General features: G+C 31.0%; 2 protein-coding genes across 3 annotated transcripts in view; one reads left to right on the top strand and one right to left on the bottom strand.

Moving 5' to 3' along the window:
• Rpn9 (regulatory particle non-ATPase 9) overlaps positions 1–6,286 on the bottom strand; it is a 39,044-nt gene extending 32,758 nt beyond the window's left edge. The window contains exons 1-2 of the mRNA XM_035353279.2: positions 6,127–6,286; positions 1,101–1,179 (exon numbers count right to left, since the gene is read on the bottom strand). Coding sequence (XP_035209170.1) covers positions 1,101–1,179; positions 6,127–6,224 — 177 coding nt within the window. The 5' untranslated portion in view covers positions 6,225–6,286. The remainder of the gene's footprint in view (positions 1–1,100; positions 1,180–6,126) is intronic.
• Positions 6,287–6,499: 213 nt separating this feature from the next.
• Positions 6,500–15,639, top strand: part of Arp2 (Actin-related protein 2) — a 33,410-nt gene continuing 24,270 nt past the window's right edge. The window contains exons 1-4 of one of the 2 annotated variants that reach the window (XM_035353280.2): positions 6,500–6,656; positions 6,897–7,007; positions 7,108–7,128; positions 13,754–13,969. In XM_035353280.2, the coding sequence (XP_035209171.2) occupies positions 6,609–6,656; positions 6,897–7,007; positions 7,108–7,128; positions 13,754–13,969 (396 nt within the window). In that variant the 5' untranslated portion in view covers positions 6,500–6,608. The remainder of the gene's footprint in view (positions 6,657–6,896; positions 7,008–7,107; positions 7,129–13,753; positions 13,970–15,639) is intronic. The other variant, XM_035353281.2, reaches the window with a different exon arrangement.

Here is a 15,639-nt window from a genome sequence, read left to right as displayed (position 1 = left end):
AATTTGCAGGACTAGTTTTGAAGGTTTAAATATAGTTAGAATATTTTTCAACTACAGAACTACAAGTGACAAAAGGAAAGCATGTGATCAGGTGATGAAAAGACAGGAAGAAAGTTAAGTTAGTGTTCACCATCTATTGAAAAATGAAAATAACTATGAAATAATTTTCTTAAAAGCTGTGGGTAAAGATGGATTAGAATTAAGAATAATAACTAGAACTGAACGATTTTTATGAATGTAAAACACCTCTAGAAATTCTAATTCACCAACAGATGATATTTTTTGAATACTTTTGGCTGCAAAAAATAGACAAATATGATTTTTCTGACCAACAGTATCAAGCAACAGACAATTTACATGTTTCATTTTTCCTAACATATTCCTAGTATTCTTTAGCCAAAATTTCCTTAATTTGACCATTGTAAATTAAAACACATTATTAAGAATGCCCCAAGAATTCGTTATCTGAAATGAAGCCCACATGTGAGACAGTGAATTTACTGATAGATGAGAATTCCTCTTACAAAAGTGATAGAATCATGGTATGAGTAGGCATCATTCTGAATGGCCACATTAACCTATACATTTTTACCAGTACAACAATGAATACTGAAAGATATAAAGATGAGGTTCTTTATCTTTATGCAAAGTTTTTTAGAGCTACAGTTGATGATAACTCCTTTTAATGAATGATAATGCACCATTCTATCATGTTGAATTTAGTTTTCTTAAATTTTTTTTATTGTTCTTTTCTCTTATACTTTGGTATATCGCGTTCTGGCTGACCCACAAGAAACTGTAAAAAAACATTCTGCTATTTTTAGTCATTCTTACAAAATACAGACATATAGATACATAATCCACATAAAAGTTGACTATCAGTTATCTCATTCATTGCTTTGACAATTACTTATGACATTAATCTACAAAAATAATTTAGATAATCATACAAATGAAATACCGCATATAAAATATTAACTGCAAATTTATTATTTTCCTACATAAAATAGAGAGTTCACATTTTAGGTCCTTATAAATTGTTAGGATCTCTTAACATAGAAATAATACATATAACATTTTAAAAAAGAAATGAAACATACTTCTACTAAAGCTGTTCCTTCTTGCAAATGAGGAGCTTTGACAAGTGTTAGAAGCTTCAAAGTAAGTTGATGCCATAGCCTAAAATAATATTTTAATATCAAAATGTGTACATACTCTAATATTACACAAGTTCTAATCAAAAAATATTATTTGAATGCAAATATTTTAATTTAAAAAAATTTTATGAATGTGAAATGTGTTATATGACTTATGATTTAGAGCAAGATGCCACAAAGAAACACTCATAATAAAATTCATTATTATTTATGTGTTCTTATATCCAATATATATTTTATGTGTTCTTATATTCAGGAATTTTTAAGGCAAAAAGTCACTCTTTAAATGATCAGCTATAACTTTAGAATTAAATCTTTGAAAAGGTTATACTTAATTATGGAAGTAATTATGCCAATGATGATTCTCAAAGATCCATTTTCAACTTTCTCCATTTCTTCGCTTTTTAAACAAAACTTTCAATTCTACATTTAAATGCAAATATGCTTAGAAATATCTCCTTGAAATGACATGTTTAAAGCAGACAGTCTTTAAAAAATATCTAATAAATAATATTTTTAAAAGCTATAATTCATCATGAAAAACTTTGAAAAATCTGATTTCTGCTCAATTAAAAATATAACATCTTTCAAATGCAATAACCTCCAATATCTGTAGCAATGCACTTGTCCTTTTAAGAGCCATCATATTTCTGTATGTAGCAATAAGCTTTGGTAATCAAGATTCATATCTTTGCAAATGTTTTCCCAAAAAACGTTAAGAGCTTGGTTTCTTATGAAAAGAATGAATTTCAGAGCATCGCAAAGCACAGACAGTGAGTAAAAATATGTTAACTACCAGCAGTTTTTTTTATACAAATCCATTCTCACTCATCGTTATCCCCGCACAAGCTGTAGACATATTAATGCAACTACTTCATTGCAAATCCTTACTTGCGAAAAATATAAATGTCTTTCCTTCTTGTGCATCTCAGAAAGAACAAAACAATTTTTCTTCATATACAGGATGTCCCCGCTAAGACAATACTTCGAAGGGAGATAAGGTACACTGACAGACTCAGAATCACATCGGAATGCCAGGTCGGAAAGGCCTTCCTGACACAGTAGTGGGCATTAAATAGGTGCTGGTGTTTCAAGCATGCTTGTTTTGATGCTTCATTTTGTATTTCACATTTTTTAGAGATAAAACACAAGGACACAAAATAGGGGAGGGAAAGGTGTTTATTACTCGCAGTTCAAAAGCATAATAACAAATGTAACATAAGTGAAGTACAAGTCATATCAACGGATTCACGTTCGAATTGACAACCGTTAGTTAGACATTTTGAAACATTTTTGAACATGTTTCGTTTACCGCTGTGTTCCACGAAGAGATCAACCAATAAGATGAAAGTTCTGCTTCTGAAGAAAAGGATCACGGGTAATTTTCAGTATGGCGATGGCTGTAAATGCGAGATCATGAACAGTGGAAATAGAAGCCGGTTTATTGAAGAAATACGGAAAATGCTATATATAATACTGCTGTTTTGTAGTATAAATGTCTAAGTCATTTTTAAAATGTTTATATATTGATTAAATTTATAATCGTGGAAATTTCAGAGTAGACAGCACTTTTACGACGTGCTATTTCTGATGATTTTACAAATTATTCGTTGCTAAAAATTTGCCAAATTTTTAGCAACGAATATTTCATGCTGATAATGTAAAAAGAATGTTGTTATATAACAGAATTCTTTTTATTAAATTTAAGGTGAATAATAATAATATTACACTGGTAATTTTAGTCAAACGTGTATCTTTCCAATGCCATTTATGGTTTTTCAGTGCACTTATCAATTTGCAGAGAAAAAGCGAGTGTTGCCATTCGAAAATTTCGAGATGTTTTCACTGTAACTATGAAAGCTCCAAACATTAAACAGACCCTATGAGTTATGAGGATTTACCATATTTACTCTCATATTTCGCCCCTTTCTCACAAATTTAAAAAAACTCTTCTAAAATCTTTAAATAGTTAATCATAGATTAAAAGGTAAAATCCTAGTATACGGTGCAGCCCTGGCACGATTTTCAAAATTATCGCCAATACCAAAATGACCCATTTAACTACTCATCGTATATGTCCCGTTTACTGCTCATCATAAAGTCGCCAAAAGTAACCAAATCCCTTGCGCACAGGATACTAGGATTAAACCGATTAAAATGTTTGAAATCAAAAAATAACATTTTTAAGTTTAGAAGTACAAGTAAAAGTTATTGAAGATATTACTGGTAAATTACCTCAAAGGAGACAAGCAGACTTCAGTACATGAGTATTTTAGTAAGCAGGGAGTATTTTCAAAATTATTCAGCGAAAACGATTAATCCTAGTATACTGTACACACGGGATTTGGCGACATTATGGTGAACACTAAACACGCTTTTTATGATAAACAGTAAACGAGTGATTTTGGTGTTGGTGACAATATTTAAAATCGCCCCAAGGCCGCACCGTACAGTAGGATTTTACCAGCAAAAATTCTGCGATGGAATTATTTGTTTAACTTTGTACAAAAGATATCTTTCCAAATTTTGAAATATCTATTACTTATTTTGGAACTACTCTGATATGCGCCCTCAAGTCGCCAAATTTCTCGCCAAATATTTTTGGTGAGAAACTTTACGCTACCATATTACTATCTAAATTTTTTGTCTACATTTCGAACTTTAAGCCTAAAATGTCTCCAAAAACATGGTTTTCGCACATGCAAAAACTACGTTTTGAACACACGATTTAAGCTAAAAATCCGAAACAAAAACAAAAAATTTAGATAGCAAAAACGTAAAGTTTCAAACCAAAAATATTTGACAAGAATCCATGTACACAGCGACATATTTTAACTTAAAAAAACATCTACGAATGGCACACTGTAGGCAACAAACGAATCTACGAAATACGCACACCTCCGCTTTAATAAATTAACATAACAACAATAAATTTCAAAGAATACCATGTACACAGAGTTCTGTTTCAACTTTAAAAAACATCTACGAATTGCACAATCTACACTAAAAACAAATCAAGAATATAAACTAAAATAAATTTCAGACAATTCAAAAAACAACAATAAAAACGGAAATTCATACCAAAAACAATGAATATAACATTCTAAAAAATAAAAACAATAAAATAAAATGCACTTACCATAATGAAAGCTTCTTTTAAAAGCAGAAATATCTTTCCCCCCTATCTTCTCAGATACAGAGCATGCAAAGTCCAAAATACATTCGTTAATAAAATTTCGCCAGTCACACAACGTCTGTGAAGAAAACTTCCACGATTTTGCTATATCACATGCCTTCCTACGATTCAAAATTTCGAAAGTAACAATAAAAACTTCCTCCAACGTTAACTTGCTACACGAAAACCAAGATTTAAACCTTAAACTCCGCTGACACCCACATACTTTATTAGCAACAATTTTACTGCAAACCCACACAAGTCTATCAGAAACACCATTTTTCGTCCGAGTTCCCATATCAGCTCCGCATTTCGGACACGTCAAACTCCGTTTTAAAAGTCCCGACTCCCACAGAAATTCTAAATATACACTACGATCCCCATAAATACATCCGTTAACAAGACTCGTTAACAACTACAACATTGTACCTTTTCATACTAAATTTACTCTGCACATAATCTAAAATACGCAGCTGAAACCTTCCCACCACGTCTGTCTTTCATCGCAACACAGGCCATTTCAAAAACACACGCGACACGAACCAACTAGCAATTAACAAACTACTCCACCAAAAGACTTTTCAACGTCGACATGGTTGGCAATCGCGCCAAAAACCAGCGCAAAACACATATTGTCACATTTGGTGAAATTAGGGCGTTTATCAGAGTTGTACCCTTATTTTATTACTAGCAATATGGGGGGGGGAAACGGGGAAAGTGCAGAATCACGCACTACTTGGCGCATTTTTAAGAATTGCGCTAATCTTTGGAAAATGGTAACAGGTAGTTTGGCAACATTTTGGTAAGGCGATAAAGGTTACTAGCTAGGACTTCAGCAATAATTTGAGAAGTACACAGTTCGAATCAGAGATTATTTTGTCTCGGAGAAATGAGAGATTATCAGACATGTAATGTGACAGTTTCCGAAAAATTCCAATCGGGATTTTAGCTAATAAGCACTTAGAAACAATTTCACTGCTAAAGTGCAGAATCGCCCACGTATTTGGTGCTTTTTACAAGACTGAGAAGAATTAGATTTTTGTCAATTTTCTTTGACTTTTTAAGTGAAACTAGGTCGACGTGTACATGGATACCGTGTATATGCAATTCTTAAAAACGCAGCAAGCAGTGGGCGATTACTTTCTTTCAATTTCGCACCTAATCTTCGTCATGATTAAGCACTTTTGTTGCATAAAAGTTCTAGCATAAGCGTAATTTGGCTAGCAGATTGTTGGAAAAAATGTTGAGTAAAAAAAAAAATGCCTTTACTTCGTGAAAACAAAATGGCATCTAAAAAAAAGTAGCAGGTTGCTGCAGCAGGGTTGGTCGCCAAAGTTTCGCCAAGTTACCATGATCCGAAGATTCACCAAGAATTGCACTAACTCAGTATCCATCTGCACATCGACCTACTGTAAAAAAAATCTCTGAATTGCACAAAAATGGCATTATGTACACATCGACCTAGTTTCACTTAAAAAGTCAAAGAGAACTGACAAAAATCCCATTCTTCTTATTCTTGTAAAAAGCGCCAAACAAATAAGTGGGCGATTCTGCATTTCACCCGAAAAAAATTATGACTGTGAAGGAAATGTTGTATTTGTTTCGATAGCTAATTTTTTACCGTTTAGCAATAATACATGGAAAAGGTACAATAAGCTAATTAAAAGAAATTTTTCTGTTATTGAAAGCAATTACTTAAAGTTAGAATTTTGACAATTGCGAATTGGTATCGCAAGCTTCCAATAATAAACATAATATGAACCGGCAAAATTATATTATGAACTCTCAGCTTACTTTTTATTATAATATTCTTCCAATTGCGCCCATTCTTCAGCTCTTTCTGGGGAACTTTTTGCTTGTTGAGCAGACAAGTAAGCATTTACATCACGCATTTTTGAAACAAATATCACAACTTATTTCTACAACAGTGACAGAGTCAAAATTTCGCCGAGATGAAATTGTTGCCAATTCAGAATAGACAAATTTAAAAATAAGTATTTTATGCTCAGCATAATTAAAATGTTAAACAGTTTCAATACAAGTGTTAGAAGTTTGACGTTTTTTTTAAGTGATGAAATATTTTTGCTTTAAACCTGTATGTACTAAATTGTAAATAAGTATATTATTAGAGCATTTTATTGTAATATCAAATAACTCTGATACAGAATGGCAACTGTCAATTTTCACACCACCCTTCCGATTATTTTGCCGTAATGTTGTGACTTAAAGTGCAATTTTATTATTTATTATTAATTAATAAATCCATAAGTATCAAAATGGATAGTCAAGGTCGGAAAATAATAGTTTGTGATAATGGAACAGGGGTAATTTTAATACCTATTATTTCACTTTTAATACCTAGTATCTCATTTTCACTATTTGATTGACAGTTCCAAAAAAGTATTTAAATGTTTTTCCCTCCCTGTGCATACTGAAGTAACTGAAATTCAGTATAATTTTTATTTAATATGTGGGTCAATGTGTTTTTTTTCATTTAATGCTTATTTATTTTAATAGAAAGTTACATAAGGAAGTAATAATTGTACTGTGTTCTATGTTTTCAGTTCGTTAAATGTGGTTATGCTGGTTCTAACTTCCCTGCTTTTACATTTCCGTCTCTGGTTGGAAGACCTATCATACGAGCTGCCCACAAAATTGGAGATATTGAAGTAAAGGTAAGAACTATTTGCTTAATGTTCAGCAAGTTTACATTCAGAAGTTTAACTTTTCTCCTACAAATTCTATTTATCTATCTTTTTCTTCATGCTGCCTTAGGATGCACCTACTGATGCTCGTGTAAGTGGTTTTTATCGTATGTTTCTTTCTGACACTTTCACAATGGGAAAGGTTATATCTGGGTGTTTATTTCACCAACTTTTAATCATAATATTGTCTATTGAAAGTGATCATAGCATGCACTAATTCTGGAGATACGAAATTCAGTAGTCTGGAAACAATTAGTCATGACAAAATAACAGCTAAAGTAGATTTGATGAAAAATGCAGCATTAAAACTTAATTTATAATTGTATTTTTTGTTTGTTGTGCACTAAAACACACTAAATGTGTTGCATGATTTATAATTCACAATCTGAATAGAATTTTCATTATCAAAATATATAACCTAGGCAGTTAGATACTTTCTGATTTATGCATAGTACTTTTTACTGTTCGGAAGCACTTTCACAAAGAACCCAGTACATGTTACCAGCAACAATGGCGATAATAGTTCAAACCTGATTTCACAGGTTTGGAGGTTATTCTTCACTTATTCACTGTTGTCTTGCATGTTCTAGTAAATGATGCTACTTTGATAGACGATTGCACGGATTTTTGGCGATATACTTTGGCACAATTGTTGGCGGGGTTTTTACAATCGTCAGCCATCTTGAAAAACGCTGTTTTTACGTTATTTTATGCGTTATTTAGTAAAGTATTCCAAACTTTAAAAAAATAAATATTGTTAAAAATAATGGATTATTTTTTTGTTGAAAACGTTGTTTCTTAAGATGGCAGGTAAATGTAAATAAACACATTTACTACAAGTATAAAATACTAAAGTAAGGTTAAATTATTACTTTCATATAGCACAGAAATATAATAAAAACACCGCTATAAAAACAACATTTAATTGGATTAAAATATTGCGTAAATTGAATATCGAATTAAAAACCATCATACCAATATTTAAGAGAATAAATATTATGTTATATGGGAAAAAATTATGTTGTTGTTTTAATACCTTTTAACTTTGGACTTTGACTGATGGTGCCGGACAAAATTAACAAAAAAAAAATCAAAAAATAAAATATCAAATAATTCAAAACATTCAAAATCTATTTCATAGTAATCAAATATCATTTCGACATTCTTATAAACATTCGTATAGTAAATCTATCAATCAATCGTATATCATATCTATAAATCAATCGTATATCATATCTATCAATCAATCGTATAGTGGTATAGTACAATTTACTTTTAGGTTTGCGTTGTGAGTAACCTATGTAAAGGGAAAATCAATAACTCCAAATTCAATTAAACTCCATGTTTCTTAAAAGCCTCCCGGCTCAAACAAATGGAGGGACATGACAGACCACAGTAAATTATACGCTACATAAATACACAAATATAATTAAATTTTAAACACACATTTATTAAATTCTTGAATATATATTATATAATTAAATAATGGATAACTGATCAGTAATACATATTTTTTCTAAGCAAAATAACACATAATACTACACAAAATTACAGCTTATATTAATTAAGATTAACATTATCAAATTCTACTGTATCATAAGTGTAACACTAGTATTTTCTCCCATTTCATCTTCTAACTTTAAGTATTTATCATAGTAATTCACTTTAAGAACACTGATAATTTCCACATCGATTAATTAAATTAAGTAATTGCTCAAATTTCAACAAACATTAAAATGACGACTCTTGCTTGAGTATTAAGATAATTATTGAAGTAAAACAAATAAAATAAAATCACTCACGGGGTGAAGTCGAAACTGCAACACTCACTTTACTCGGGAATACCTTCGTATACTGATTTAATAAGGTCATTTGACAGCGTCCAAAGTTTACTCGAGCACCACATTATTCCTGCTGTCTTTTATTCACAAAATCATCGTTAATGGAGGCAGACAGTTCTTGCGAAAAGATGACCTGGTTGCAACACCATTGAAGCTGTCCTTACAATAAATAAATTCCAGAGCATGGAATGATGAAAAAAAAAAATCGACGCAGCTGGCACAGGCAGAATAAACAGCAATGCACACCTTAGAAGGGTCCTACACGAGTCTCTTTCATTCTGGAAGCCCCGAAACTCACCATAAGTGTAGAGCACCTTTGGAACAAAATCTAATTAGGAAGTCAAAGCCGGTAAAAAACAGGAATACTGCATCAGGATGTCAGGATCACCAAGCGAATCTGCCGAACAATTCTTGGGATAAGAGAAATCGAAATTCTTCTGCTGAGCTCTATGCCTTATACCAATGCAAATTCTCGCCAGCTAAAAGCCGAGAGAAAAATCATACCCTCTGCCGGCTGTTCACGCGGCTCGCGAGAAGCAAGACCCGAAGGGTCAAGCCCCCACTTTTTCTCCTCTTACTCTTCTTGAAAATCAGAATCAGAATGAACTCTAGCCTGGTGCAAGCACCCAGGAAATCTCGGTTTCTCCACCTCTGTGGGTTCATAGGCTTTCAAAAAAATCATAAAATTATATCTTGCCAATCCCGGAATTTTAAGTTATCTAAATTGAGAAAATGACACACCCATGACGAATCAAACACCAGAAAATCTGACAATGCAATCCGAAAAACATCTGCACTCACATAAAGTGAGAAAAAAAAATAGACCCCCCCAACTAACAAGCGAAACTAGCTTTTACGAGTATCCAATTATTTAACTTAGTACACCTCCCACTGTCTTGAAGTAAGAAAACTGCCAAAGCGACAGGAAAAACGATTTCCGTTTCACACGCATTAGCTAAAAGGCGACAATACATACCCTACTACCTTCATTGTTGGAAAGGCTATAAAACAGATGTGTGTCCTTGCAACCGTCTCTCGCCTTTGTTACAATTCCTACTCAAGAATAATGAGTTAAATAAAACCTTAAGAGCTTAAGAATACTTTTTTCCAGATTAAAATACACATGAATACAAATAAAAATATTAGAATAATAATAACTTAAAACACATATTAGTAATTGAAATTCGCGACATAACAATTACTTAAACTCAAATACATTAAAATAAGTAAATAAGAACACTTCATAAACTAGAGCTAAAATGACAGCAATTAGTTTATTGCCGGTAGAAATGGAGGAATGTCTAATACATTTTTTACCATTACATCGGTTATTTCCTCCACTGTGACCACAATACCATATACGATCGTCCTTGGAATCGGCTCTTCTAAGGATCTTCATCTGTGATCCACATTTCTCGCACTTCATTGAAGAAGCAATTAGCGAGGTTTCCTCCAAAAATTTTAAATAAATTTCCTCTGACCCTTGTAGCAATTTATAAATAAATCTTTGATTAGGAACGCCAGGTTGGCCAAAATAAGGTCTCGAAGAACATTTTTAGTTCAAAGGGATTTGAATCCCGAAGGACTATTAGTTTCGTTTTGGCATTTTGCGTCGGACTCATAAATGTCGGTTCACTTTTCAAACTGTTGCTACAAAATGTTAGAGTCCTGCATTATATTTGAAGAAATTAAATAATGAAAAATCTGCATAAATGTATGTATATTTCTCGTATTGTGATAAAACAACGGTACATAGAGTCATCGAATTTTGAATAACGTAATCCTCCAACGAATATGAGCATGTGGAAGAGCAAATTTGAAATTTGAAATTTGTTTTATGATCGATTTCCTATTTTTTAAAACTTTGACGAATTTTTGATTAACAAACTCAAGGATTTCAAAGCGAGCAATGGCAACGTTGTGCAGAAAAACCATTTTTATCTCCAGCACGTGAGTCTCTGTATCGGAAATTCTAAAGATATGCTCGTTTTAAAACTATTTTGCGATATTGCTGTTGCACTGGATCTTATGGTTTAAGTGCGAGGAACATGATATTTAATAAAGAAAGGTAACACACAAAATGTTAAAAAAATGCCCCTTTGGACGTAATTTAAAATCTGAAACATTTCAGATTTTTTTTTTTTTTTTTTTTCCTGATACCAATAATTCTTGGTACTTACCAATAACAGCATTAATAATGAAAGGGACATATCCGTTTCCTATGAAATCTAAGGAATTTGAAGAGATGAATAATAAAATTTTAAAATGGCGCAGTAATGCACAAATATTCCGTAACCAATCAGTGAGCTGATTACAGCTCGCTAATGCAAAAGTACATCACGCCTGGAATTAAAATTATTTAAATAATCATACATAATAATAATAATAACATAATAAAATCAGCTTTCCAAAAAAAATGCAAATTAAATTATATTTTAATACTTAACAGTCATAAATAATGTTTAAAACATTAGATTAACTTTATAGATATTAAAATCAATTACTTTTAAAGCAAGGTGACATCATTGATTACATCAACCACAACATAAATTATACAAAATATCATAAATGATAAAATTTTTATTTCACATAAAAATGCAAAATTAAATTGATTTTTAATATTTAAATAGCCATAAATAATATTTAAAACACAGAATTTATGCATAATAAAAGGCATTATTTTTAAATAAAATGACAACAAAGTATCAGTTACCATAAATAACTTGACCAGCAATGGGCTTACCATAAGTCGTATCACTCACCAAAATCCGTACAACCGTCTACCAAAGTAGCACCTAGTAAATTTTCGATTTTGATATTTGTAATTATATACTATATTACTTTTACTTTTTGCTTTTTTACTTTAATATTACTTTTTGCTTTATTAGACAAATTGATTTTTGTTACATTTATTTCATTTACATTTTTTATATATATTGTCAATTTGGGGACTTCTGTGTAGAGGAGATGCTCAAAATTTTCAGATGAATTATAATAATTGAATAATTTAAAAGCGCTCGTCAGCTGAATTCAGGTGAACAGAAAACTTTACTCAGATCTGATCAACCTCCTCTTGATAATTTTTGTATTTCTTTTTATAAGGGTTTCTTCTTGTTTAAATACACTGAGTTAATAGGGTCTTTTTACATTTTTAATGGGAGATTTAGGGATTGTACTTGTTTAATATTTCATTTTTTTAAAGTCTTCATTGTTTGGGTTCTAGGTTTATTATTTTTTGTCTATAATTAATTAATGTATCAGTAGCATTTTGCATGGAAATGATTTGAGATATTTTTGTTGTAAAAAAAAGTTATATAATATTATATTAATAAATGTAAAGGTGCTCTTACAATATCCGCCTATCGCTTCCACAAGTCGGTGGTTAATCGTTAGCAACTAATTTTTTGACAGCCTAACGCATGAAAAATAGTAGCCATTTTAAAAAATGCTTCTACGCTGAAAATTACATGAAACAGCAACGAATAAACGAAATTAAAAATGCAATAAATATTAAAATTAAATAATAAAAATTACATAAAACAAATTCCATAATGAACCATGCAAAATTACATAAAACAGCTATAAAATTAAATTGATTTTTAATATTTAGAAGAAAAACAAAAACTAGCAGGTTGCTGTAGTAGTGTTGGTCGCCAAAAAATCGCCCAGTTACCATAATCCAAAGATTAACCAAAATCAGAAAATTGTATGAATTAACTTCACTGAATGCTTAGTCTCACCTACCTAATATGTCATATACCTGAAAAAAATGATGCTTTTTTTTTTTTTTTTTTTTTTTTGCATTAGCAGGCAAACTCCACAGTGGCATTATGATTCATTACGAGAAAAATACTGATCAAACAGAAACCATAAACAGGAGCCTCAGATTTCAAAATTAGTTAATATACCACCACTAGAGGATGGCATAATGCATACACAAGCATTATTGAGATGCCAGATAAATACATTATCTTAAATTTCTATGTTGTCTGCTTTGGCAACATTTTTGCCTGTTGATTCTTGCTTGATTAGGGTGGATAATATGATAGTGCCGATATAAGAAACAAAGTCCCAGATTTCCATAATTTATTGTAATTACGGTGTGCATAAAATACAGTTATATTGTGAACTTGAACAATTAAAATAAAGCCACAACAAAAGTCTAGTTTGTTTAATTAGGCTGAAAAAAGTAAGATTTTGTGTATATTAATGTTAGGAAGTTAAATTGTACTTATGGCTGTCGCATTTTTCAACGTTTGCTGTACTTGTAAAAAATAATGGTATAGTTCAAAAATTGTACCTTGTTGTGATATCGCATATTTTATAAAAATAATCTTTTTGTCCTTTTTCACCGCTTTTTTGCAAGTAACCTTAACCTTAATCATTTGATACAAAAGTACTTGTTCAATGTACGAATGCATTTTCTGGTACTAAGCTTTCATTTGACATTATTTTTAATATTTTGAAATGTCTATCTTATGCAAGCATTCCCATCCACACACATACACTGTGGAAAATACAGTATCATGAACTATGACAGAGTATTGTGTGCCATTAGGAGATAAATAATGTGATATAGCTCATAAGACTGAGTACATTTTGTAGGAATGGCATTACTTTGTAAGATGTGCAGATAGCAGATACTAATCAAACATTTCTCAGGATTGTGAGGTATAGAAAAGAAGGGAATCATGAGTATAGCATAATAACATTATGTTTAACCTGCTTGAAATATTCTCATGCATGTTTTCTCATTACCTTTCTTGTTTTGTTTTTTGCATTTGAATGACAGTTGAAGATTTTTTTAACATTCTGTGACCTTTTAGTATTTAGGAAGAGTATATTAAGTATTTTATATTTTTGTATGTTTTTCAGGATTTGATGGTTGGCGATGAAGCTAGTAAATTGCGCTCAATGCTTGAAGTTTCATATCCTATGGAGAATGGCATAGTTCGAAACTGGGAAGATATGTGCCATATCTGGGATTATACATTTGGTCCTAATAAGATGAACCTTGATGCCAAAAATTGTAAAATTCTGTTGACAGAGCCTCCAATGAATCCAGTAAAAAATAGAGAAAATATGATTGAGGTATTTAGTTTATAATATTATCATCACTCATGGGAGTGCTATTTTGTAACATATAAATATGGTGCAGAATAAAGAGAAATACAAAAATGTTAACAAAATATTTTCCTTAAATATGTATATAGCACATAAATTGTATAAATTTACTCTTAGTAACAAGTAGAATAATGTCTTTAAGCTCATCTATCATTTGAACTGCACTCCAGTATTCTTGCAGAAAACAAATTTGTTCTTAGTTTTTAATTGTCTTTTAAATTTAAGGCATTTGAAGACTAAAGACTAAAATAACTCAACATTTAGTTACGCATAATGCATATAAATTGCCAAGCAAATTTTATACCTCTGTAAGAATCTTCATTTATGTCTTGTTATTCCAAAATTAACATATTCAGCTAACAGTTTTATCAACTATGCAATTCTGATCCTCTGTAAGCATCATCTTCAATGTAGTCAGATAATGCTTATTCTTTATAAAATACCAGTCATTTGTCAGTGATGATTATCATAACAGGCTTCACTGTAATTTGAGAGATGATAGAAATTAAGGGTACTTTTTTTTATTATCCGAACTCTCGACTTAACTTGTTTTTATTATCTGCACTCTCGACTGAAAAGTCACAAACTCGTGGTTCACTAATTTTTTGTTAATGTGCAAAAGGCAACAGCCATTTTCAAACTAGTGAGGCACTAAGAATTTCATACAAGAGTTATTATTCAATCAACAGTGGCGGCTCGTAGCTAAAATTAGTGGGGGTGCTGTTCCAAAAAATTTTAACCTTTGTTTTAAAATTGTCTAAAAGGAAATAAACATGTATAAAAAGAAAATTTATTTTGAAACTTCATGAAATCTTACAAGAGCAAAATTAAACATTTCTTAATCACTTTAACCTAAATTGTTACAGTTCAATCTTTGTCTATTCATTTAAAAATGAAATCCATTCTTCTTGTTTTAATTTGCGCGAAAAGATCAATAATTTTCTCCTTGATCTCTGGATGACAACTGAGGAGATTTTTCTTTATTGAAATCAATGCAAGCGCATTTAGTCTTTCCGAATTCCTAGTGCTTCTTAGAAAAGTTTTCATTCTTTAAAATGTTGAAAAGCATGGTTCTCCCTCTGATGTAACTCTCAAGAGAATTTTTATCTGTTTCGTAATTTCACTAAGAACATCATCTAGATTATTTTCGAAGATAAATTTCAGTAGCTCAATTAATTTGCAGTATTCATGGATATCAGACCTACAATAGAATACTTTTAGTTCAGTTTCAAGCTTTTCTTTGTCAATCATTAAATATGCTTCAGTGGTCAGTACTATTTCTTCTGTAGAATGTTCATTCCTAAAACTAGCGAAGCATTTTTTGTTTAACAATTTAGCAGCTGCTAAGTGTTTAGTGGAAGAATATTTGTGCATTATATCAATACTCATATAAAATCACATATTTCCTTAGCTTCTGCCATCAGTGTCTTTGAAAAATTCTTACAGTACTTTGAGTTTCTTAATTCTAAAAGAGCAGTTTTGAAATTTGTTATATATTCGTTAACTTTAAACAACACACTAATTTCTCTGGATTGCATTTAGTTGTATATTATTTCAACATGAGGCATCTGATAAAAAAGCTCTAACCAAAACTTAAATTATCATCATATAGGTTTTTTTTAAATTCCTGTTGCTTT

Source organism: Stegodyphus dumicola, chromosome 5, assembly GCF_044657685.1.
Source record: "Stegodyphus dumicola isolate Sdum_Otavi_A_Nest chromosome 5, ASM4465768v1".
NCBI classification, from domain to species: domain Eukaryota; kingdom Metazoa; phylum Arthropoda; class Arachnida; order Araneae; family Eresidae; genus Stegodyphus; species Stegodyphus dumicola.
The sequence above is the reverse complement of the archived record's forward strand: the minus strand, read 5'-3'. Positions and strand labels throughout refer to the sequence as shown.